Raw genomic sequence first — 22,479 nt, forward strand, 5'->3', positions numbered from 1 at the left:
ATCGGCTTCCTATTTCACAACAAGCCTCCTTCACTCATGCGGCCAACACTTTCTCTGGCCGCCCTTCATTCCAGTTCTCTGCTGCCAATGACTGGAATGAATTGCAAAAATCACTAAAAAAGGTGGAGTCATATATTCCCCTCTAACTTTAAGCATCAGCTTCCCGATCACTGTACCTGTACACAGCCAATCTGTAAATAGCATACTCAACTACCTCATCCCCATATTGTTATTTATCCTCTTGCTCTTTTGCACCGCAGTAGCTCTACTTGCACATCACTCCAGTGTTAACGCTAAATTGTAATTATTTCACCTCTATGGCCTATTTATTGCCTTACCTCCCTAATCTTCTACATTTGCACACACTGTTCATAGATTTTTATATTGTGTTGTTGACTAAGTTGGTTTATGTACAACTCTGTGTTGTTGTTGATGTCCCACTGCATTGCTTTATCTTGGCCAGGTCGCAGTTGTAAATGAGAACTTTTTCTCAACTGGCCTATCTGGTTAAATAAAAGGTGAAATAAAATTAAAATAAATAAAAAGTATTATACTAGTGTAAATTGAACATTTGTGTTTTGCATATCCCATAGTGCATTCAAACTGACATTGTGTTTTCTGCATGTAGTCAAAGTATGCATTGCAGTACATATACAACTTGCACTATAGCAAGTTTAATTTAGGCAGTTTGGCGATGTTTGGTGCTGCTACCTAAATTACACGTGTTATAATAAAAATACCCTAATTGCCCACACTGATCATAGAACTGCGTGATTTCAAGTTCCAAGTCTTGTGCCATGCAAGTTTAAATAGTTTAAGCTACTACTATAGTAATCACCCACAAGGATGCGAGTGTTTACAGAGGAGATAAATAAAAGATCAAACAATGAAACCCTACAAACGTATGGAAGGGAACGAACACTAAATTGGCAGTGAAATATAGGTGGTTATTATTTCCTGAGGCAAATAGGAGAAGTCCTAGCTGACTGTACAGACTACTTCTACTGTCTTCCTTTTGATACAAGAGCTCTGGGCTAGGCAAAGGAGGGAGAGCCCAAGCTCAGAGGGTTTCCATCAGTGCAGGACAATATACTACAAGAGCTTGTTTATACTGCTAGACTGGTGTGACAGCTCCTGCCATTGAACATTGAGAAAAACACATGTCAGGGATGTATTCATTAGTGCATACCATAGGAAACTGTTGCAAAACGTTTGCAACGAAAACAAGAGTTCCTTACTGGAAAAGTTCAGCTGATCCCTCCAGCATTAAGGCCAGTTTGGTTCCGAGTAAATACACCGCAGGGTCTTTTCTAGGAAAAGGTTAACTTTGGTGACACAACCACTACCATTATGTAATAACAGAAATCCGTGAAACAAAGTAAAGTTTACTATCAATGAACAATATGAATAATAATAGTACAGTGACTTTGCTATAAAAGTCGATAGAGTCCATGTCCTGCTGATTAAACTCATGCTCTAGTAGTAGAACAACTGCAGTTCTGGACATTATTACTACAGCTGGATTGTAAACATCTGTACTCATACAATGAGTAAAATCATAAAACTCACCGATCATAAATTATGTGTATTGATACTATACCGAATTGTATGTAGAGCGGCCGTGGTTTGCGGTCCTGACCAGGCTATATCAGGGCATGCAATTAAAAATATATAAAAAAACAGATTAAGAATCTCTATTGGAAATACTTTTAGAACAGGAAAAGACTTAAGATGCCTAGGAAAATTACCGACATTTTCTGCAGTCAACAAATAATGTCACCAAAAACAAAATGTTTGATTTAACTTTATTTATTTTTTATGGCTTTGTTTTTTTCTTATTGTTTTCTTATTTTTTTCCCCTTACTATAGGTCTTTTTGGCACTACATAATTATCTGATAGGAGTGGGCATGTTAAAATGTTGTTTTTTGTTTGAACAAATGTCTATTCAAAGCTTTTATCCTTAAGCAAGCAAAGTATGAACACAGCTAATAAAAATAAAGGATCATTTTTACCTCCTTTACACAAAATAAAAACACTTTTTGGACCCCTTCAGAAATGGGGGTATTAAAATATTTAACATTTGTATTACAAATCAATGTAATGAGACAAAACACGTAAAAACTGTACAAAAATGATAAAATTCATTTAAAAAAGTATTGTGACCAGATGCAAAGTTAAGATGATATAGTTTTTGTTTTGTCAGGGTGAAGGACCATAACGCCTAAATGAAAGAAGATGCTATGGGAGCAGAGTTCACAATTCATTTCTTCTGCTGGATGTAGTTGAGGTTGACGTGATGTCGTCCGTGGGGGAGGAGCGGGAAATGCTGATTGGGGTGCACCACAGAACCTGGGGCGGGGCCAAGACAAAAAAGGAAGTAAAGTTAACTACAGTAGGGGCATTTTTGTAAGATCGAAGGGGAGAATTATTTACAGTAGACCAATCAATGAAGTATTACAAACTATACTAAATGAGAGGTGGATCTGTGGCTTTCCCACCCCACCAGATATGCAATAAATAATTGTATTTTTTAAACGGACACCCATTCTGAATGGACTCAAGGACAGACCGACCCGTTCCGAAAAGGACAGTTTGAAACTGACCCAAACAGACCCATGCTGGTTCAGGTTCCGAGACACCCGTTTAGATTCTAAATAAAGCAATTTAAAATATCCAATTGGGCGCTGCCAGCGCCATCAATAAACAAGCGATGTCGGCCAAATGAACTAGTTACGTGTCCTTAAAAACAGCCTATAACAAATTATTTTAAAAAACGATTAGTTGTGTTGCGACGTGTAGCGTATGGACTATACTTTGCTAATACAAAATATTCATTTTTTTTTTAATATTTAAAAAAAGAGACGAGCTTAGGCCTAGCCCTAGAACAGAAAAGATAGGTATGCCGGTGTTGTGCCGAAAATCTCCCCCTGCCAGACCCCCCCTCTTCTAATTTCCTTAATTTTGTGGCTAGTGTCAAATAATTTCTGTAGAACTTCAAGTCAGGATAGGCAACCAAAAATGTAGAATTAATTTGTGTGTTTTATTAAACATGGAGGGAGTAAAATGTTGGCAAGCAATAAACCTTTCAGAACAACTATAGCTGAATTATTATCCATAGTCAAAAATACTAGTCATATAAGACATGGGAGAGATGACGAATTTTGGCAAAGAGATTTATTTATAGACCAATACAAAAATCAGTAGCGGATTTAGGTACGCGACAAGGGCAGCCGCCCATGGCGGCATCTTGCCGGGGGTAGCATGGGGCGCCCCCGGGTGTGTGCGCTGAACAACATCTGTCCCACATTCTCCAGCTACAGCGTTCACTTAGACTAAGTATGGGTCCATGTTACATTAAGCATCTTTCTAGAATTTGTAACAACCAGGCCCATTCCAATCAGGGCGCTATACAAGCTAGAACCGCCACATACACTTGAAACAAATAGCCAAAGCGAAAACTGCAGACAAAAATGCGTTCTGCTACTAAGATCAGTGAATGTAGGCTAAACTGACAAAGGAGTGAAGAGCAGAAATCTCAACTAGCAAGCAAGTCGCAGCAATGAAGAACGCGAAGGGGGGGGCGATTCTGAGGGGGAGATTTGGCAATACTCCAGCGCCATGTTCCCGACATCTTTTAAATCCTTGTCAGATTGCTAAACAGATATAGGCTGAGGCAGTAGCTTTATTTCTACATTTTCTATCCAAATATGTTTTTATAAAGATAAGCATTATATTATTAGATTAAAGGTGTAACTCAGGTAGGCATAAAACATTCTTCCTCACCTCAAGTTCAACTCTCGGTGTGCACTGCCTTCATAGGTCTGCAGTACCTAAGCCGAATAGGCATACCACACCAAACAATCACAAAAGTTGCTTAACTTTATTAGGGTAATATCAAAAGTAAGTCACTGTTCACCGGGAAAATAAGAATATTGCCGCAATAAATTCAATACCAATAAAGGTGACTGCCTACCGCAGGCCTACCCAACAAATGACAGTAATAGGTTAATGCTATTTCTTTTACAACAGGCCTACTTTTAGCCTTAAACTAAATACATAGCACAAAAATATAGATACGTTTTCATTGACAAAAAATGTTCAACAAAATGAAACACTTTTTGCATTGGTAATTTAAAGAACTGGTTTAGATAATTAAAATAGACCTACAATAGTAATAAATAAACAATAATGGACGATAAATGAAAATAAATAAGGTAGAAATATGCATCAAACCTGAATAGCGAATTGCACACAGTACATTTGGCTGTGCCAACATTTTTCTCATTATGGCAACTACAAAATCACAACTCGTCCCTGAGGACGTTCCCCTTGTCGACTTCTTTTCTCTTTCTCCTCTAACTTTCGTTATACCTCAATGAAAAAAGGACTCAATCTTCACGATCAACAGTAGACAAGGGTAATTAACAGAAGACGGGTCCAAATTGGGACCAACGGTAATACATTTTAATTGCACATACCTGGTACCCGTGGCAATTGTGTCAAACCCGACCCAGATCCGAGCCAAAAGTCAGATTTTAGGGCCAGGACCAGATTGGGTCCCGGGTCAGATCTCGGAATTTCGGGTCTGTTGAAACCGTGAAGACCTCTAATTCGCATCTCTCTATCACAGAGCCTCTTACCTTGGGACATGAAGGGTTTGCCGGGTTGTGGGTAGCCCCCGTTGCCCTGCTGGATGAAGTTCTGTGGCATGCGGTAAGGCCAGGACGGGGACAGGGAGTAGTGGGCTGCATTGCTGTGCTCCCAGGTCCTAGAACCCTGCTGGCTCACACCCCCAAACTGGGTCTTGTAGCCTGGGTCTACAGGGAAAGGGAGGTCTTTAAATTTGGTCCACAAAACGTAATTGGAAAATTTAAAGAACAAACTGCTCAGCCAACCACAATAATTTGATATCATCCTTCTGACCCAGCACCAGTTTAAGTGCACAGTGAATTAAGTGTGTAGCCCAAAACCACTGGTGTCTCTTACCTGACTACACAATCAGCACAGTTAACAAGGAAACAGACAGTTACTGCTAAAGACAAGGACAGAATCTGACCAGTTAGTCAGACAAACCAACAAAGGACAGACTGTTCTGACAACTAGCAGAGACAGAAAGAGCCCAGACAGAGACGGAGCCACCCAGTGTGTACCTGACTTCCCCACAGTGCCGTTAGCCACCATTGCCCCCTGTTGTGCAAGGTGGTTGTGCCAGTGCCTGTCCCGTCCCTGCCCTCCTCCCAGGCCCATGGGCCTCCCCGCCGGCTGGGCGAAGATGATGCTAGGGTCGTTTAGGTTCATAGGGCTAGGGCTGCCACCCCCCAAAGAGCCCCCTGGCCCTGTGTTCCCGTTCCCTGGGCCAGGGGCCTGGCGCAGAGGGAATTTAAGGCCGGGCGGGGAGGGCCCACCAGGGCCACTGGAAGTCTGGAGGATGGGGCCGTGGATGGGCCAGGAGTTGGAGGGGTGGTGGTGTTGGTGATGAACCTGGTGCCCCTGGGACTGATGTGACTGGTGCTGGTTGTGGTGGGACGGCAGCAGTCCCAGAGCAGTGAGAGCTGCAGAGTGGTGGTACTGGCCCGGGTGGGAGGGAGGGAAGCCAAAGAGAGAGAGGGGAACCTGGGGGTGTTGGGGCTGCTTAGGGGGTCCCACTCCAGCGGAGGTCTTAGAGGAGGAGGATTGGGGGGAGCTGGAGGATTGGCTGGAACCCTGGGAGAACAGGTTGGGCTGGGGGGAGTAGGGCGGAGTCTGGTGGGAATCAGACTGAAGAGGGGGGCGGGGGACAGCAGGGTAAGGATGTAGAGGGAAAGTCAGGAAATACAGGAAGGGAAAGAGAGAAATCAATTAAAAGGCATCACCATACATAGAGGTCTGTACTGATAGATAAAGAAGCTAGCTGTAGCATGTTTGAACATGGTTAGGGTGGCTCAGGGAGAGAGACCACACCGAGTTGTACTCACACATTCGGAGGGTTGTCTGGTGCGTCCTGGGCGGTCCTGTGGAGGCTGGGGGATGGGGATGGACTGGGAGCTCACCATGGCTTGCACCATGTGGGGAACTGGAGGAAACGGAAGCAAACCATTACATCACTCAGTTATCGAGCCACTGCTGTCCTCTTCTGGGCGGTAGTAGTCTTGACAAAACACAGGTCTTTAAATCAACAATTACATAGTGTACATGGGCTCCTATACAATACAGGAACGATAAGTTTTAGTTTGAAACGATTCGGTGCCATTCGGTTTGAATACAGAACAAATCGATGCGATTCGGTTCGATGCAATACGATTTGATACACTAACATTTGTTGCACAAACACATTCATTTTCTATTCTAAATTAAAAATCTGCTGCTGATGGAGCTCATGAGCTGGGACTCTTGGAGCTGGATCTGTCTTTTTTGCAGATTCATGTTTGAGCTTTTAATATTTATCATTTACAAATGAGCTCTGACGTACCCAATGAATATATAGCACAACTTTGGATTTCACTCCCATCTCAAAATCAAATGGTTTTAACCGTTTTTACAGATTGATCTTCTCGTCGTCTCTAGTTTTGGCCATGCAGTGCGACTCGCAAAAGTGATTGCTGGCCTCTCGAGTGGAGCAGTGGTCTAAGTCACTGCATCGCAACGCTAGCTGTGCCACTAGAGATTCTGGGTTCGAATCCAGGCTGTCGTCGCAGCCGCCCGCGACCGGGAGACCCATGGGGCGGCGCACAATTGGCCCAGCGTCGTCCGGGTTAGGGGAGGGTTTGGCCGGTAGGGATGTCCTTGTCCCATCGCGCACTAGCGACTCCTGTAGCAGGCCGAGCGCATGCCCGCTGACACGGTCGCCAGGTGTACGGTGTTTCCTCCGACACATTGGTGTGGCTGGCTTCCCGGTTAAGTGGGCATTGTGTCAAGAAGCAGTGGGGCTTGGTTAGGTTTCGGAGGGCGCACGGCTCTCGACCTTCGCCTCTCCTGAGTCCGTATGGGAGTATGCAGCGATGAGACAAGACTAACTACTAATTGGAGACCACTTAATTGGGGAGCAAACGGGGTATATTTTTAAAAAGTGATTGCTGTCCTCGTTATGAAATAATTAACTTTATACTGATTGTTCGAAGCAAAACTACCAAAAATATTGCTGATGGTGAACCTGAACAATCAAAATAAACATTTCAAGCACTGTTCAGCAGGTAGGCCAACAGCCAGTTGTCTCTCCGATAGCTTACTTTTATTCCAGTAAATCAGCGCACAGATGACAACCTAAATGACATCCGACTGATGCATGCTACATTTGGATCGGTTTAGGGTCCGCAGACTGATACACTTGTATCTTAAACATTTGAATTGGGGACCGATGCGTATCGGTGAATCGTTACATTCCTACCTGAATTTGTCCAAATTAAATTCTTGTTTTGCTCCGTTTGCTTCTCAAATGGTAGACTGTTTATATAATGAATTCACCCCAGAAGTGTAATTATTAGACCAAGACGGTAGCAAACAGTTGCAAAACCCTTTGCAACGGAAACAGTTTACTCCAAACAGAAAACGGTTTGGCAACGAAAACAGGAGTTTCTATTCGACAAATTCAGGTAGGTCCCTCCCTGTTTAAATTTCTGTTTTCTTTGCAAAGGGTGTCGATCAGGTGTGTGTGTGTGTGTGTGTGTGTGTACCTAGTCCCACTGCGGCTCTCTGTCTAAGATGACGGTACTCTTGGCAGTCCCTCCGTACGTGACCCATGTCACCACACTGGAAACAGCGACGCTCCCGCAGCTCATGATCGTCCCCCTCCTTCACATCCTCCTCTTTCTCGTTCTCCTTCTTCCTCATCCCCCTGTTCAGACAGACACGCACACAGAAGCAGAGGATTAGCTCACTCAAACATGCAGCCACCACTTGACTTTAGGTTCAAATACTATTATAAATCATTTCAAATACTGTATCTGTGCTTGATTGAGCTCGTCTTCCAACAGAACCAATGCAACAAAAAGTCTCCAAAGTGCAAAGCCCTCCCACCTGGAATTATTTCAAATAGTATTTGAACCCAGGTCTGTCACACACACATGCTAGTTCCGAAAGAAACTCACTGATGTTCTCTCCCAGTGTACCTGCGTCTCTTGGGGCAGTCCTTCATATAATGGCCGATCTTGCCACAGACCCGACAGCACCTGTCATTAGGTGCCAGCTCCCCGTCCGTTAGCACCTTGGAGTCAAAGAAGTAGTACTGCAACACAGAAGAAACAATGTTAGACAAATGGAATCATTTGACATCAACAGTGTACAGCCCGGGCAACAATGCCCATAATTACAACGGGTCTCAGAGTGCGGATCTTGGATCAGGTCCCCCTCTTGTTCATCATCATTTAAAAAAGGCTAAAATGATCCTATATCAGCACTCTGAATACAACCCTGTATCTAGTGTGTGCCGTACCGCCTCCAAGCCAGGCTGGGGGTAGAAGGGAGTACCAAACAGCTTCCTGCCGTTGATAAAGGCCTTCATGATGAAGTTAGTCACTAAGGAGAGACAGAGAAGGGGTGTGTTGGGGACCATGATCACTGAACTACTGTGGTAGATGATACATACTTAGCCTGATAAGGATAACTTAGGAGTAAGGTGGCAAAACTCTCAATAAATTCTGTGATTTTCCAGAAATCCTGGATGGCGTACTCCGGATTTCCTGCTCATTATCTCCTGACAACCTCCAACCAGGATTTCGGGTAAACTAGGGAATTTATTGAGAAAGTTCCTGAAATGTTGCAACCCTACTGAGGAGACATAGTTCACTTACTTTTGCGAGAAACTCCAGCACCAAGATTGTGATTCAAGTCAAAGGGATCTAAGGAACAAACAAAAAGTAACCAGTGATCAATCGGTCCTTTCATCATCACAACCATGTGAGTGAGAAGGAAAGTTTCACTACCTTCAATAGCGATGCACTTGGAGGTCCACTGCTTCTCGAAGGTGGTGAGTCGTTTCCTCTGGCGGATGCTAATGACATGCTCCTTAAAGTCAAACTCCTCGGTGTAGAACCTGAGCAGGCCCAGCCACAGCTCCCCCACAGACTCACGGTTTTGCTGCAGCTCTGGCAGATGACGACGCTATGAGGGAGGACAAGGGACAGGGAGCTTTATCAGAACTCTTTAATAGAACGCTTTAGACTACAATGACTAGTAAGCAAAACAACAAACGTATTCAAGGTCATCATTTAGGAGAGGCAGGTGTGTGTAGGATTTGCTACATTCAGTTGTGTTGATGACTTAACTCACCAGTTCCTCGAGGTCATCACAGAAGAAGGCATTCCAACCATCCACCATCCTCTGTGGTACAGTATGTCCGTCAAAGATCTAAGGAACAGGTGGACATTGGGTTATTTCCTAAAGCTTTTACAAAGACTGAGTGGCTTCTGTTGGTGTCAGCTACATCCACACTGACTGGCTATAACAGGATGGACCTGTAACAAGGGTTAGCAGAGGGTAAGTGAACAGTACCTCTTGGAGAACAGGGATGACGGGGGGCTTTCTCTGCTGCAGGAAGTAGAGCACCATGAGGATGTATGCATAGGACGACAGACTTCCTCTGGACGCGTCACCTATGTCGCAGCGCTTTGCAAACACCTTCATGGTGTATCCCAGGAACTGCACGCGCGGGTCTAGAGCCGCGTAGGTAGCCAGCATTCTGGTGTTGTGTTGAGCCTGAAAGAGGAGCGACGCCAATGAATCCATACAGATGGATAGTACACAATCACTGACTACACAGCAACTTAGCTTGACTTACAAAGGACATGTTACCCAATGATAGTACTCTGTCCCTTACCAGTCCTTGTTATGGCTATCTGTAACGTTAAGTAATGATCTCCGTTTACTCACCAGCGTATTGTAGAGGCTGATGTCTGCCTCCAGTCCGCTCGGTCTGTGTTCAAACTTCACAATAGGCACTTTGGCTGTCGTAATAGGCAGGATGTTCCTCAGACCTGACAGAGGAAAACACAGGTCATCAATCACCAAGTCACAAAATATGACCGTCTGCATTCATAACAAGTAGTCAAACCACGCACCCTGAAAGGGGTCAATGTAATGTGCTATGAAAGAACCTCTTTTACCTGCGTGTTTCTTTAGCACCTTGGCTAGGTCTTCGATGATCTCCTTGCAGTTCAACTTCTGTTGAGTAGAGGGATAGACAGATATACAGCTCAGAATGACTGGGGAGACAAAGACCTGCGGGAATGAGTTTCAATATTCAAAATGGACACCAATCACAGTGAGCCCACGTACCTCTCCGGTGTCGTGGCCCTCCAAGGTCATGCAGATGTCCAGGTCACTGTCACGGAAACCAAAGCCATTCTTGGAGGAGCCAAACAAACACAGCTGGGCCTCATCTGTGTGATGATATCATAGATGTTTTATAATACAGAGGTTGTACTACACAGAATAGTAAGTTTCATATTCTTGTGAACTGCTGTTACATATGCAATTCAGTTCTGTACGTACCATTGTATTCCTTTCGTATAAACCTCTCCAGACTACCCATGACCTGCTCTCTCTTCTGCTGCTCTCCAAGAGAGGGGGACAGCTCATCTACAAACAATCAGAAAAAGTATACTTAGCGTGTTTGAATATTCCTATTTGTGCATGTGAAGTCTATATATACAGGTTTTACCAGTGTAGTGTTCAAGACATGTCTTAGCTCCATAATATAGAAGATCTGCTTGGACAAAATCTGGACATAATCACTCAAACAAACTCCTTGCAAGACAGCAGAATGATGTTAAGCAGCAAATGATTTACGGTAGCAGAGTCTACAAAGGCCATCCAGGATGTCTCTGAAGCGATCGGTCATGGGAGGCAGCGGTTTGAGCTCGATCTTCTTGAAGTCCTCAGGACAATCGTCCTTCAGATGGCCATCTCTCTTACAGATGCTGCACACGACTGTAGGAGGCTGCAGAGAAAATAAATCAAGATAATTAAGCAAAGCCTGTGAACTTAATTCTGGAACTTACACTAAACTTCTGTCAAAGCAAGTCTAGAATTTTCATAATCCAATTCAAAACAATCAAAAAAGCATTTTGTACAGGTACCTTTCCTCCTGTGAAGATCATCCTGTCAAATATATAATGCAGGTCCTCTGGTGCAATATGTCCCTGCATCTTAAACACAGGCTTAACTTCCTCTTCCCCCTCTTCATCACTGTCCAGCAGGCCGTTCTGAGGCGAGGGGGAGGCGGAGGAATACTCCAGGGTAGCGCCAGGCTCAGCTCCAGTCCCATCTGTAGAACTGTCCCCCTCACTGAGGACCAAGTCCATAAGGCCAGCGTTTAATGCCCGCTCTGCGCCAACCTCTTCATCACTTTCAAACTCATCATCCTCCTTCTGTCCTGTCTCAGAGCTCAGACTGTTCCCTTCTTTCCCATTGCGCTCTCCACCTCCACTCTTCTCAGCCACCTCTTCTCCCTTTCCGCCTCCTTCCTCCGGTTTCATGTCGCCATGTTTGCATGTCTTCTTGCCTCTCTGGCGCCCTCCTGTGTCCCTGTCCTTGCTCTGCGGGCAGGCAAAGTATTTGTAGGCAGTACGAAAGCGCTCCTGGACATACTCAAAGACCATCTGACTGTTCAGGCTGCGGGCAACATTCCTCTTCAGGGCAAACGGATCTGAGAAGAAATAGAAGAGGATAAGTTTAAAGGTGGTAGAGCAGTGGTGTAGAAACTGACTAAAATAACTAGCCATGAAAAAAAAGTTGATTCTGACCACCACATTACTTTAAGCTATTCACACCTAGTAAGTCAGCAGTCTCATTTAGGGAGACAAGTAGAAAGGACAAAAGTGGTAACAAACGAAGGGAGCTAGTCATATAGAAAACAAATCGGACTGTCTGCCATTTAGAATTGTGTGTGGGGGAGTCACATAGAAATAAGAATGAACAGAATGGGCTTGGAACTTCTAACACTGGCAATTTAACAGGTAAACTCATGGGTACACTCGCAATGGCTGTCTAGTATTGTGACGCAATAATTTCCATGGTAAAATAGAATGTTCATTCAAATTATGTTAACTGATGTGGTTCATGCAATTGTATGTATTGTTTGTAATGACATTTGAGTTGAATCAACAAATCACAGCACAAATTGATAGGTACACTTCCTGCTTTGCTCCTATGGGTACACTCACAATGGTTGCCGGTCCACCCATTATGCCATAATTGATTGATCATGTCAGCTCTATTCATTACATTTCTATCTGCAACATTCTGAATGTTTCAACTCTGAATACCCTGTTCAGTGGTCTCTCTCCCTCACCCTTGATGGCCTGCCTGTCTGTTCAGTGGTCCATCTCCCTCCCCAGCCTGTCTGTTCAGTAGTCTCTCCCTCGATGGCCCGCCTGTCTGTTCAGTGGTCCGTCTCCCTCTCCCTCCCAAGCCTGTCTGTTCAGTAGTCTCTCCCTCGATGGCCAGCCTGTCTGTTCAGTGGTCCATCTCCCTCCCCAGCCTGTCTGTTCAGTAGTCTCTCCCTCGATGGCCCGCCTGTCTGTTCAGTGGTCCGTCTCCCTCTCCCTCCCCAGCCTGTCTGTTCAGTAGTCTCTCCCTCGATGGCCAGCCTGTCTGTTCAGTGGTCCGTCTCCCTCTCCAGCCTGTCTGTTCAGTAGTCTCTCCCTCGATGTCCAGCCTGTCTGTTTAATGGTCTCTCTCCCTCAGTCTTACCCTCGATGGCCAACCTGTCTGTTTAGTGGTCTCTCTCCCTCAGTCTTACCCTCGATGGCCAACCTATCTGTTTAGTGGTCTCTCTCCCTCAGTCTTACCCTCGATGGCCAGCCTTCGTCGGGGCCAGTTCTTCATCTCTCTGGAGAGGAGCTCTTTGAGGCGGATGCTGATGATGCGTTCCTCCAGGGCGAACTCCAGAGTGTAGAACCGAAGCAGCTCCAGCCACAGCTGGCCCAGGGACACCCCCTTACCCAGGTCCAGGGCCAGGCGCGTCTGAGAGGGAGCAGAGCGAGAACAGAGTGAGATGGGACATATGAACTAAGCCTAAGACTACATGGCCATAGGTGGCATTGATAAAAAAGTAAATGGACTGGTGTAAGAAATATGGTGAGTAATCAGTCTAGCTAACACACCAAAACAATGCTTTGTAGCACTCCTGAGAAAAGGGGATACACTCAGTCCTTTGAACTCTGCTTTTAGCACTGCAGAATGTAAACATATTACAATGTGCAGTCATATCATTTCTTAAATAAAAAACTTTATTTGAAAAAGAAAATGAAAGCCTTGTCGAGAGTACTCACCATTCCCTCTGTATGCTGGTTCTTCATAGCTGGTTTCTTCTGCTCAGGCTTGACCTTCCCTCCTTCCCCCCTGCCGTCCGCCCGTCCCTCTGTACTGGGGGTCCGGTGCTCCCACCCCACAAATATATCCATCTCTATCCCTGTTAAATGGTACTCATCCACAGCCTTCACATCAAAGCCTTCGATCTGAAATCAACCACATAAAGTTATAAACAGCATTAACAAAAACAGCAACAAGCACAGTAAAAACATCTTAAACAAAAGCAAAAAAAATATGACCTGAAAGAAAATGAATCAGTTCAAATGTGTGCAGCAATAGTGGTGACTATTTAAATAAAATATCGACCTTTGTGTGGTGTCACCTACCCAGTAGCCGAAGTAGACAGGAAGGATGGGCTCTCTGCGTTGTTGGAGGAAGAAGATGACCATGAGGGAGAAGGAGTAGGACGGGATTCCCCCTTCTGCCTGGCAGTCAATGTGGCACAACTAGAGGGACAAACAAGCACACAAACGATAGTCTTTATTTAAATCAGGTAAGTCATTAAGAACACATTCTCTCTGGTCAGGGGCTGCCGTTGTCATCAAAACCACTAAAGCGACAATATGCTAGGTAAGTTAGGTAAAGCAACCATATAATTTACAATGAAATCCACTCTACACATAAATGCTGGTTCAGTCATCAAAGGCCAATACATTTAGTTACATTTGCTATTTCCACTAAAAGCACTCGCGTCAACTAGACAGATGCTATTTATATCATATGCTGGTATCCATAAAATACTATTTTCCCAAGACCAGCCTTACCTTAGCCCAGAGGCGGAAGGCCAGGACCAGAGGCACCAGTCTGGGTTCCAGTCTAGCTAGGGCAGCCAGGTGGTTGGTGGTGAGGCAGGCCACATCATTACCTGCACTCACCTTGCACATCAACCCACTGTGGAGATACAACACACTGATCAGGGTTGTATTCATTAGACACCAAACGGAAGAAAACGGACTGAAGCAGAGATGGGTTACCTGAACTTGTCCAATAAGGAACTCTCATTTTTATTTTGTTGCAAAATGTTTTGCTATGCTGTACCCAGGAATTAAAAATGCACCCAGGAACAACTAACTCAGAGGATATTTCAAAAAAGTAGGTTGTAAATGGATAACAGTAGAGCTCATAGAAAACAGTAGAATTAACCTTCCACTGACCTGTTGACATCTCTGCAAAACACTACCGGAACTTTGGCGTGAAAGTCAGACTCAACCTCAGAATATTGAGCTAGAAAAAGAAAGGCCAACATTCTTTGACTGCTCCCAAACCCAACACAATTATCTCCTGGCTGGCTACCTAATTTACATAGCTTAACACCTGAAAAGGATTAAACAATCTAATTTACCAAAGGTGTTTGTATTAAAACTACTGTGCATTGGTTCGGATTTCTATTAATTTTATTTCCTCATAAGCTTCATTCGAGGTGGTTAATATGAGCTCTCCAAGCTAACAAATAACTCAATATAGCTTCTTATACTGAATTTACAGTCTCTCTCAACACTGCGTGTGTTTGTGTGTGTGTGTGTGTGTGTGTGTGTGTGTGTGTTTAGCACACCACTGTTCTTCACGATTTCCAATACTTGTATCAGCACATCTGGTTGAGTCATCTAGAGAGACAAAAACATTAAATGTATTATTAAGAGTCAAGGCATCAACATTTATCATATTAAATTCAATCATATGTCTTCATAAAGCAGTTTATACATCATCAGCAGCAGTCAAAGTGCTTTTACGGTGACCGCAGCCTAGAACCCAAAGACCTAACTGGAGTGGAGGCAAATCATATTCAGTCCACATTCAGTCCACAGTTCATTTGAGTCCTGTTTTAGTGTCCTGTCTAGGAGTCCAATCATTCACAGGTTCTTGGATCCCTCCAACTGATAAATATACCCAATCAGTTAAATCCTATCCAAGACAATCAAGGTGAAAGCGATCAGAGATCATCCGATACAGACTGACAATAAGGCAATAATGCAAATCAAGGCTGTGTCCCAATAGTCTTGAATAACGTCCTTCCTGTTTCCTACGTTGATTACCACTGATCTTACAATCATTTGACTTGCACCCACATTGCATTTAACACCTGCACACTTCGCATTTACACTCAGTGGCCAATTTATTAGGTACACCCATCTAGTACTGGGTCAGACACACCTTTGCTTCCAGAACAGCCTGAATTCTACAGGCACATGGAATCATTGCTCAATTGGTATCAAGGGACCTAACATGTGTCAGGAAAAAAACATTCCACACACCATTACAGCACCACCACCAGCCTGTACTGTTGACACCAGGCAGGATGGGGTCATGGTCTCATGCTGATTTCGACAATCCTGACTCAGGAACCGGGATTCGTCGAACAAGGCACTGTTTCTCCACTTCTCAATTGTCCAGTGTTGGTGATCGCATGCCCCCCAGAGCCGCTTCTTCTTGTTTTTAGCTGATAGGAGGGGAACCCGGTCTGGTCGTTTGCTGCAATAGCACATCCCTGACCAGGACCGACGAGTTGTGCATTCCGAGATGCCGTTCTGCGCCATTTGTGGCCCGACTGTTACCTTGCATGATTCGCCTTTGACCTCTCATCAACAAGCTGCTTTCACCCACAAGACTGCTACTGACAAGATGTTTTTTGTTTGTCGCACCATTCTCGGTAAACCCTAGACACTGTCATGCGTGAAAAGTCCAGGAGGACGTTTGAGACACTGGAACCGGCACTCCTGGCACAGATGATCATACCACACTCAAAGGTCACTTGTTTTGTCTACTAACATTCAATCGATCAGTAACTGGATGCCTGTCTGCCTGCTTTATATAGCAAGCCAAGGCCACGTGACTCACTGTCTGTAGGAGCGAACCATTTTCGTGAACAGGGTGGTGTAGTAAATAAACTGGCAATTGCGTAATTATAATTTGCATTAGTGAGTTGTTAACCTCTCTTGGGTAGGGGGAAGTATTTTCACTTCTGGATGAAAAGCGTGCCCAAAGTTAACTGCCTGTTACTCAGGCCCAGAAGCTAGGACATACATATAATTGGTAGATTTGGATAGAAAACTCAAAGTTTCTAAAACTGTTAAAATAATGTCTGTGAGTATAACAGAACTGATATGGCAGGCAAAACCCAGAGGACAAACCATCCACAAAAAAACAACATTTCAGCCTACCACTGTTTTCAATTGCTGTCATGTTTATTATGAGGCGAAATCTTCCCAGATTGCAGTTCCTAGGGCTTCCAGTCTATAGAAAGAGTTTCAGGCTGGTTTTTGGAAAAATGAGCTAGAAGTTGTGGTTTTTCTAAGTGGCTCCCATTTTGGCTGTAGTGTTTCCATGCACGTGGATGAAAGTGCGTTCTTTGTTATTTATCTCCGGTAATGAATATACTATTCTCCATCTTAAATGTTATCATTTATTTACGTATTAGGTTACCTGAGGTTTAATTATAAACATTGTTTGACTTGTTTGGATAAGTTTATTGGTAACGTTTGGGATTGATTTTGAAGGAGGGAAACCGGTGGATTATTGAATTAAGCGCGCCAGCTAAATTGAGTTTTTATGATATAAAGAATGACTTAATCGAACAAAAGTACCATTTGATGTAGCTGGGACCTTTTGGAATGCCAACAGAAGAAAAACTTCAAAGGTAAGGCATTTATTATATCGCTATTTCTGACTTTCGTGGCACACCTGCCTGGTTGAAAAATGTTTTTCATGCTTTTGTATGCGGGGCGCTGTCCTCAGATAATCGCATGGTGTGCTTTTGCAGTAAAGCCTATTTGAAATATGACACAGCGGCTGGATTAACAAGAAATTAAGCTTTATTTTGATGTAAAACACTTGTATTTTCATGAATGTTAAATATTTATATTTCTGTAATTTGAATTTCGCGCTCTGCAATTCCACCAGATGTTGGCCAGGTGGGATGCTACCGTCCCACCTGCCCATAAGAAGTTAAGAAACAGACAAGACTTACAGTGGAGGGGTAGGTGACATCAATGTTGATGTCACTTGTCTTGAAGGCAAATCGGGTGAGACAGGAGCCGTAGAGGCGGAGGGCGCAAACTGAAAAGAAAAATAACGTCAACAAAAGCCATTAATTAACCAGGGATCTATTGATACCATACATTAACCAGGGATATACTCATACCATACATTAAACAGTATTCTATTCATGCCATACATTCAACAGGATTTCATTCATACCATTTCCCTACTATTGCATTTTATTTGTTTATTGCCACCCTGGGAACCTTTGCCACTCCTGTAAGCCGATACTTACAATAAGCTACTTTCAACCATCTAGACATGGCAGATGAACAGTCTAGATGACAGGAAGGAGACAGGAGGATAGAAATACTTCACCCAATTTCACCTAACTCATCCCCATACTGTTTACATTTATTTACTTTTCTGCTCTTTTGCACACCAGTATCTCTACCTGCACATGACATTCTGATCATTTATCACTCCAATGTTAATCTGCAAAATTGTAATTATTCGCCTACCTCCTCATGCCTTTTGCACACAATGTATATAGACGCTCTTGTTTTTCTGTGTTACTGACTTGTTAATTGTTTACTCCATGTGTAACTCTGTGTTGTCTGTTCACACTGCTATGCTTTATCTTGGCCAGGTCGCAGTTGCAAATGAGAACTTGTTCTCAACTAGCCTACCTGGTTAAATAAAGGTGAAATAAAAATAAAATGTTAAAAACTTGGTTACCTGAGAGGTGCTGCTGGATGATGATCTCCATCCTGGTGACCACTTCCTTTCGCGTCAGGAAGTCCTGGTCAGAGATACCATGTTGTTGGGTGACCTGAAGGACAGCTGCGTCCACGGCTCTGAGCTGGGCTGGGGAGGGGGCAGGCAGCGCACGCAGCTCATTCTCCTCCTGCTTCTCCTAAACACAACACAGGGGAGAGGGACAAAGGCAGGGTGAATCCAAATCCCCTCTAATGGCACTGTCTAATCGATTGGAGAGAATGTGGACAGAATTTGGGGTTTGGGGGAGATACAAAATGGCCGACGTAGGCTTAGGAAGCAGCAAAATCGTACGAATGTATACAGATAGACTAATAAGCTCCACCTCAATTAACCATTTACACTTCTGAAATAACAAAGATGGAAATAACAACCTAGGATTTTCTTTCAAGTTACAGTACATATCAGTTGTTGGAGAACATGACAATTATGACAAAATAAATAAAGGTTGCTAACTTTTTCTCTCACCATGATGCTCTTCTTGTGTCTCTTTTCCTTGATGTGTTTGTGTGCCCCCTGTATGTTCTCTATGTGTATTGAACATAGCTTGCATAGGTACTGGAAGTTAGGGTACTCTGGAGACGGCTGTAGAGACAGAAAGCAGTGAAACCAATTATATATGTGAGAGACCAGTCACTGATAGTGCCCCTCACTGTACACATGCAAATGATTATTTTTTTTAAAACCCCTCAGCGATGTGTTGAACTGTTGACTATTAACATTGTTATTGTTTTTACTGGTGGAGGGATCTCAGCAACAAACAACAAGTTGATAAGACATCTGACCTAAGAAGTTGCCTTAAAATGTAAAATTGTGTCCACAAATTCCAGTCAACTGTTACAGACAACACAGTGGCTTCAGGAAGTATTCACACCTCAACTTTTTCCACATTTTGTTGCATTATAATCAGAATTTAAAATGGATTTAATTGAGATTTTGTGCCACTGATCTATACACAATATCCCACAATAATCAAAGTGGATTTCTTCAAAGAACTGTTTACAAATGAATAAAAAAACTCAAAAGCTGAAATGTATTGACTCAATAAGTAAGAAAAGAATGAGAAAAATATTCCAAAGCATGCATCCTGTTTGCAATATGGCACTAAAGTTACACTGCAAACTTTTTGTCCTGAATACAAAGCATTATGTATGGGGAAAACCCAACACATCACCGAATACCAGTCTTCATATTTTCAAGCATGGTGGTGGCTGCATCACGTTATGGATATGCTTGTCACCTGCATGGACTAGGGAGTTTTTTTTAGGATAAAAATAAATAGAAGAGCTAAGCACAGGCAAAATCCTAGAGGAAAACATGGGTCAGTCCCCTTTCCAACAGACACTAGTGGACAAATTCACCTTTCAGCAGGATAATAACTGAAAACTCAAGGTCAAATATATTAGAGTTGCTTAGCTAACAAAAAGATGACAGTGAATGTTCCTGAGTGGCCTAGTTACAGTTTTGAATTACATCTGCTTGAAAATCTATGGCAAGGCTAAAATGGCTTTCTAGCAATTATTAACAACCAACTCGACAGAGCTTGAAGTGTTTAAACAATCCAGGTGTGTGAAGCTCTTAGAGACTTACCCAGAAAGACTCACAGCTGTAATCGCTGCCAAATGTGATTCCAACATCTATTGACTCAGGGGGTTCAATACTTATCTAATCACGGATTATTAGCATTTACTAATCTTTAAAACATGTTAAAAAAATCTTCCACTTTGACATGAGTATTTTGTGCACATCATTGACAAAAAAAGGACAATTAAATCCATTTTAATCCCAATTTGTAACAAAATGTAGAAAAAATTAAGGGGTGTTAATACTTTCTGAAGGCACTGTAAATACAGACAACTGATAAACTGAAGTAACTTATGTTCTCGCCTCACCTTGACCAGTCTGTGTATGTAGTCTCTGTACAGGCGATCTTCAGCCTGTCTGAGACCTAGCTTCTGCTCAGAGGTCATGTTCCTCCCATGACCCTCCTCATTGACCGCTGACCCCTCCACAGCAGGTTGCCCTGTCTCCAACACAGCACCAGCCTTCACACCTGAAAACACAGACAAACCAACTCTTCACTTACAGTCAGCATGTCATAAAATGTGTTATCTACCAGGAAGTGTTTATATAACAACAACAAAAACTGCAACAGGACTCTAACACAGACATATTGTAGCAGCAAATGGCTCAAACATTAAACAGTTATGTAGCTAAAGTATAGAATAACGCACCAGGTGACTTCTCCTTCAACGGCCCCATCTTGGGGGTCTTGGTCTGTGCAGTAAGGACTTCGTCAGATGAGTTGGACACCGTACCTGCCCCTGTGTCTCTCCCTCCACCAGCCGGACTCCTGTCTGAAGCCACCATGGGCCTAGCATCACCCCCCTGCCAAGCCTGCTGCTGGCCTCCCAGTCCCACCTTCCCCTTCCTCCTCTCCCCAGAGCTGGTCCTCCCAGTCAGCCTGCGAGGCTTCCCTCTCCCTGGGTCCTGAGGGCTGGCCGTGGAGGCTCTGCCTGTCCCACGGTTACTGCCTTGGTCCTTATGGTCCTCCCTGGCTGTGGTGATGTTCTCCTTGCTCCGGCAGGCAGTGGCAGGCTTGGGGCCAGACCCCTCTCTCTGTGTCGCTGGAGCCTCTTTCAGGGACCTGGAGCTGGTGGAGGATGGAGCTGTGGCTCCCCTGTCCTCATTGCGTGAGGGCTTGATTAATTTTAGGGGGCTTTTTGATTCCTCCATGCCACGATCCAGTCCTCTCCCTCACCCGGGCTGAAGAGAACAAACTACTACTCTGTATTGAGGATGGGGAGGCAGCTAGTTCAATGAAACTCTGAAGAGATGAAAGTCATACATTTTTGGCATTACTTACATTGATCTTAAAAGAACAATAGCCTAAACTATTCATAGACACTTAATACTATCAAAACATAGCATATTGAACTAATTCTGGATCTGCTAGGAAGAACTGAGAAAGTAGCCAGTGGCAAAACATTTAGCTTGCAATGAAGCCACAAAGGCCTGATCAAAACAAGTACATCCTAGTTATGAACACATATGGGTTACAGTAGTTAGACCAGTGCATAAAGGGTAGTAATAGAACTTGCGAATTTTATTGCAAATATACATTATTACGATATAACGAAGAGTGGCTAGCTAAGAAACAAGTGCTTCAGCCTAGGTTTTGTTTGTTATGAAACGAAACCAACCCACAATATACTGCAAGGGCCTTATCGCGTAGCGAGACACACTGCAGATGGAAACAAACGGGGCAAGTGACATTTAAAATAACAGCTAGACAAATAAATACCGTGCAGCTAGAGCAGACTTGTTAGCTATCTGACAAATGTTTGTATTTGCTAACGGTAGCTAACTAGCCACCTCGTAAATCGAAGTACCTGATAAATGGCTAGCTAACAAGTTAGCCATCTATCCGCTAGCTGGCCAGCGGCTGGTAAGCCTTTCTATAAAGTGTTTGACTAGCCACCCGACCCTATAAAACTGACACACGACAAAAGCACCAGAACATGAAAAATAATATACAATGCCTTACTGTAACATGCAGATTTTAGCTCTAAAATACGTCTAATTTCTCTTAATCTTCCTGCTCAGTATTTTGTTGTTTTCATTCACGGATCAAAACCATTGCGGTATGATCAAAACAGCACCATAGACGCCATGTTAATTCTTGCATAGGGCATTGTGGGTACCTTTATTGAATGTAGGTGTATCAAAGAATATGGATATACAGACAAGAAAGAAACTTGTCTAACCGCCCTAACAATGGGAGTCGGCACCTCGGGCTGTCTTCCTCCCGCCTATCTTTCTTTGGATTGGTGCATACATCTCATTATTTTAATACTTTTTTGAATATTCGATGAGGGTTGTCGTCAACCGCCAGTAATCTCCACGGATATAGATGGTATGCTGCCAGCCTCATGCCATGAATACCTACATCTATCTGCGCTTCCTCTCTGGTTGTATTCCTGAAAGCATTATGGGATGAAAGCCATTGAAATTTTAAGGAAGTATTTTTAATGTAAAGTCAATTTAAATTCATAGAAAATTGCCAAGAAATACAAAAGTATTTGGAGGGATGGGGTCCCTGAACCATTTACAGTGGGTTGTATTCATGAAAGTCTTATTGATAGAAAATAGCCAAAGCCCAAAAATACAAAAGCAGGGTGACTTCAGAAAAAGGGAGAGACATTTTGCTTTTCCATTATATATTATATTAGCGCAACACCTAATACATTTCTAAAAGGATATTTCCTAATCACACAAAAAAATAACATGTTGATATGATATTTGCAGGAGGCATGACACACACATTTGTGTACACAACCAAAACCATATTTTCTGTTCACATTTGAAACTGGGACACAATTATCATAGTCCTGGGACACAATTATCATAGTCCTAATAGTTTTTTAAATTTTATTTTT

At 43.4% G+C, this 22,479-nt stretch overlaps 1 protein-coding gene across 8 annotated transcripts; it reads right to left on the minus strand.

Annotated features, from left to right (window-relative positions):
* Positions 1–1,782: 1,782 nt before the first annotated feature.
* LOC112251337 (terminal uridylyltransferase 4) lies at positions 1,783–21,860 on the minus strand. 8 transcript variants are annotated; one of them, XM_024422269.2, is made up of 30 exons: positions 21,588–21,738; positions 20,275–20,867; positions 19,933–20,093; positions 18,497–18,625; positions 18,002–18,179; positions 17,253–17,341; positions 14,841–14,892; positions 14,443–14,512; positions 14,053–14,179; positions 13,615–13,734; positions 13,249–13,434; positions 12,766–12,940; positions 11,053–11,621; positions 10,763–10,913; positions 10,466–10,552; positions 10,250–10,353; positions 10,078–10,135; positions 9,845–9,948; positions 9,467–9,670; positions 9,245–9,322; positions 8,899–9,076; positions 8,767–8,814; positions 8,409–8,491; positions 8,065–8,201; positions 7,651–7,811; positions 5,956–6,053; positions 5,152–5,758; positions 4,642–4,818; positions 3,785–3,831; positions 1,783–2,350 (listed from the first exon to the last, which is right to left on the minus strand). In XM_024422269.2, the coding sequence occupies exons 2-29, from the start codon at positions 20,774–20,776 to the stop codon at positions 3,815–3,817; spliced, it is 4,650 nt and encodes a 1,549-aa protein (XP_024278037.1). In that variant the 5' UTR covers positions 20,777–20,867; positions 21,588–21,738; the 3' UTR covers positions 1,783–2,350; positions 3,785–3,814. The 8 variants fall into 8 exon arrangements, with proteins under 8 accessions (XP_024278037.1, XP_024278033.1, XP_024278034.1 ...); XM_024422265.2 differs by lacking the exons at positions 3,785–3,831; positions 21,588–21,738 and adding an exon at positions 21,745–21,860 and having other exon boundaries at positions 1,784–2,350; XM_024422266.2 differs by lacking the exon at positions 3,785–3,831 and having other exon boundaries at positions 1,784–2,350; positions 20,275–20,828.
* Between the last annotated feature and the right edge of the window lie 619 nt (positions 21,861–22,479).

The sequence above is a fragment of the Oncorhynchus tshawytscha genome, linkage group LG05 (assembly GCF_018296145.1).
Source record: "Oncorhynchus tshawytscha isolate Ot180627B linkage group LG05, Otsh_v2.0, whole genome shotgun sequence".
Classification (NCBI taxonomy): domain Eukaryota; kingdom Metazoa; phylum Chordata; class Actinopteri; order Salmoniformes; family Salmonidae; genus Oncorhynchus; species Oncorhynchus tshawytscha.

Bases quoted from the DNA above. Each gene is read 5' to 3' on its own strand.
- LOC112251337 (XM_024422265.2), bottom strand. From the start codon at position 20,776: ATGGAGGAATCAAAAAGCCCCCTAAAATTAATCAAGCCCTCACGCAAT. The intron at 18,626-19,932 runs GTGAGGCGAGAA...CTGTCTCTACAG, and splicing joins ACATACACAGACTGGTCAAG to CCGTCTCCAGAGTACCCTAA. The intron at 5,759-5,955 runs GTGAGTACAACT...CCCCCTCTTCAG, and splicing joins CCAGACAACCCTCCGAATGT to TCTGATTCCCACCAGACTCC.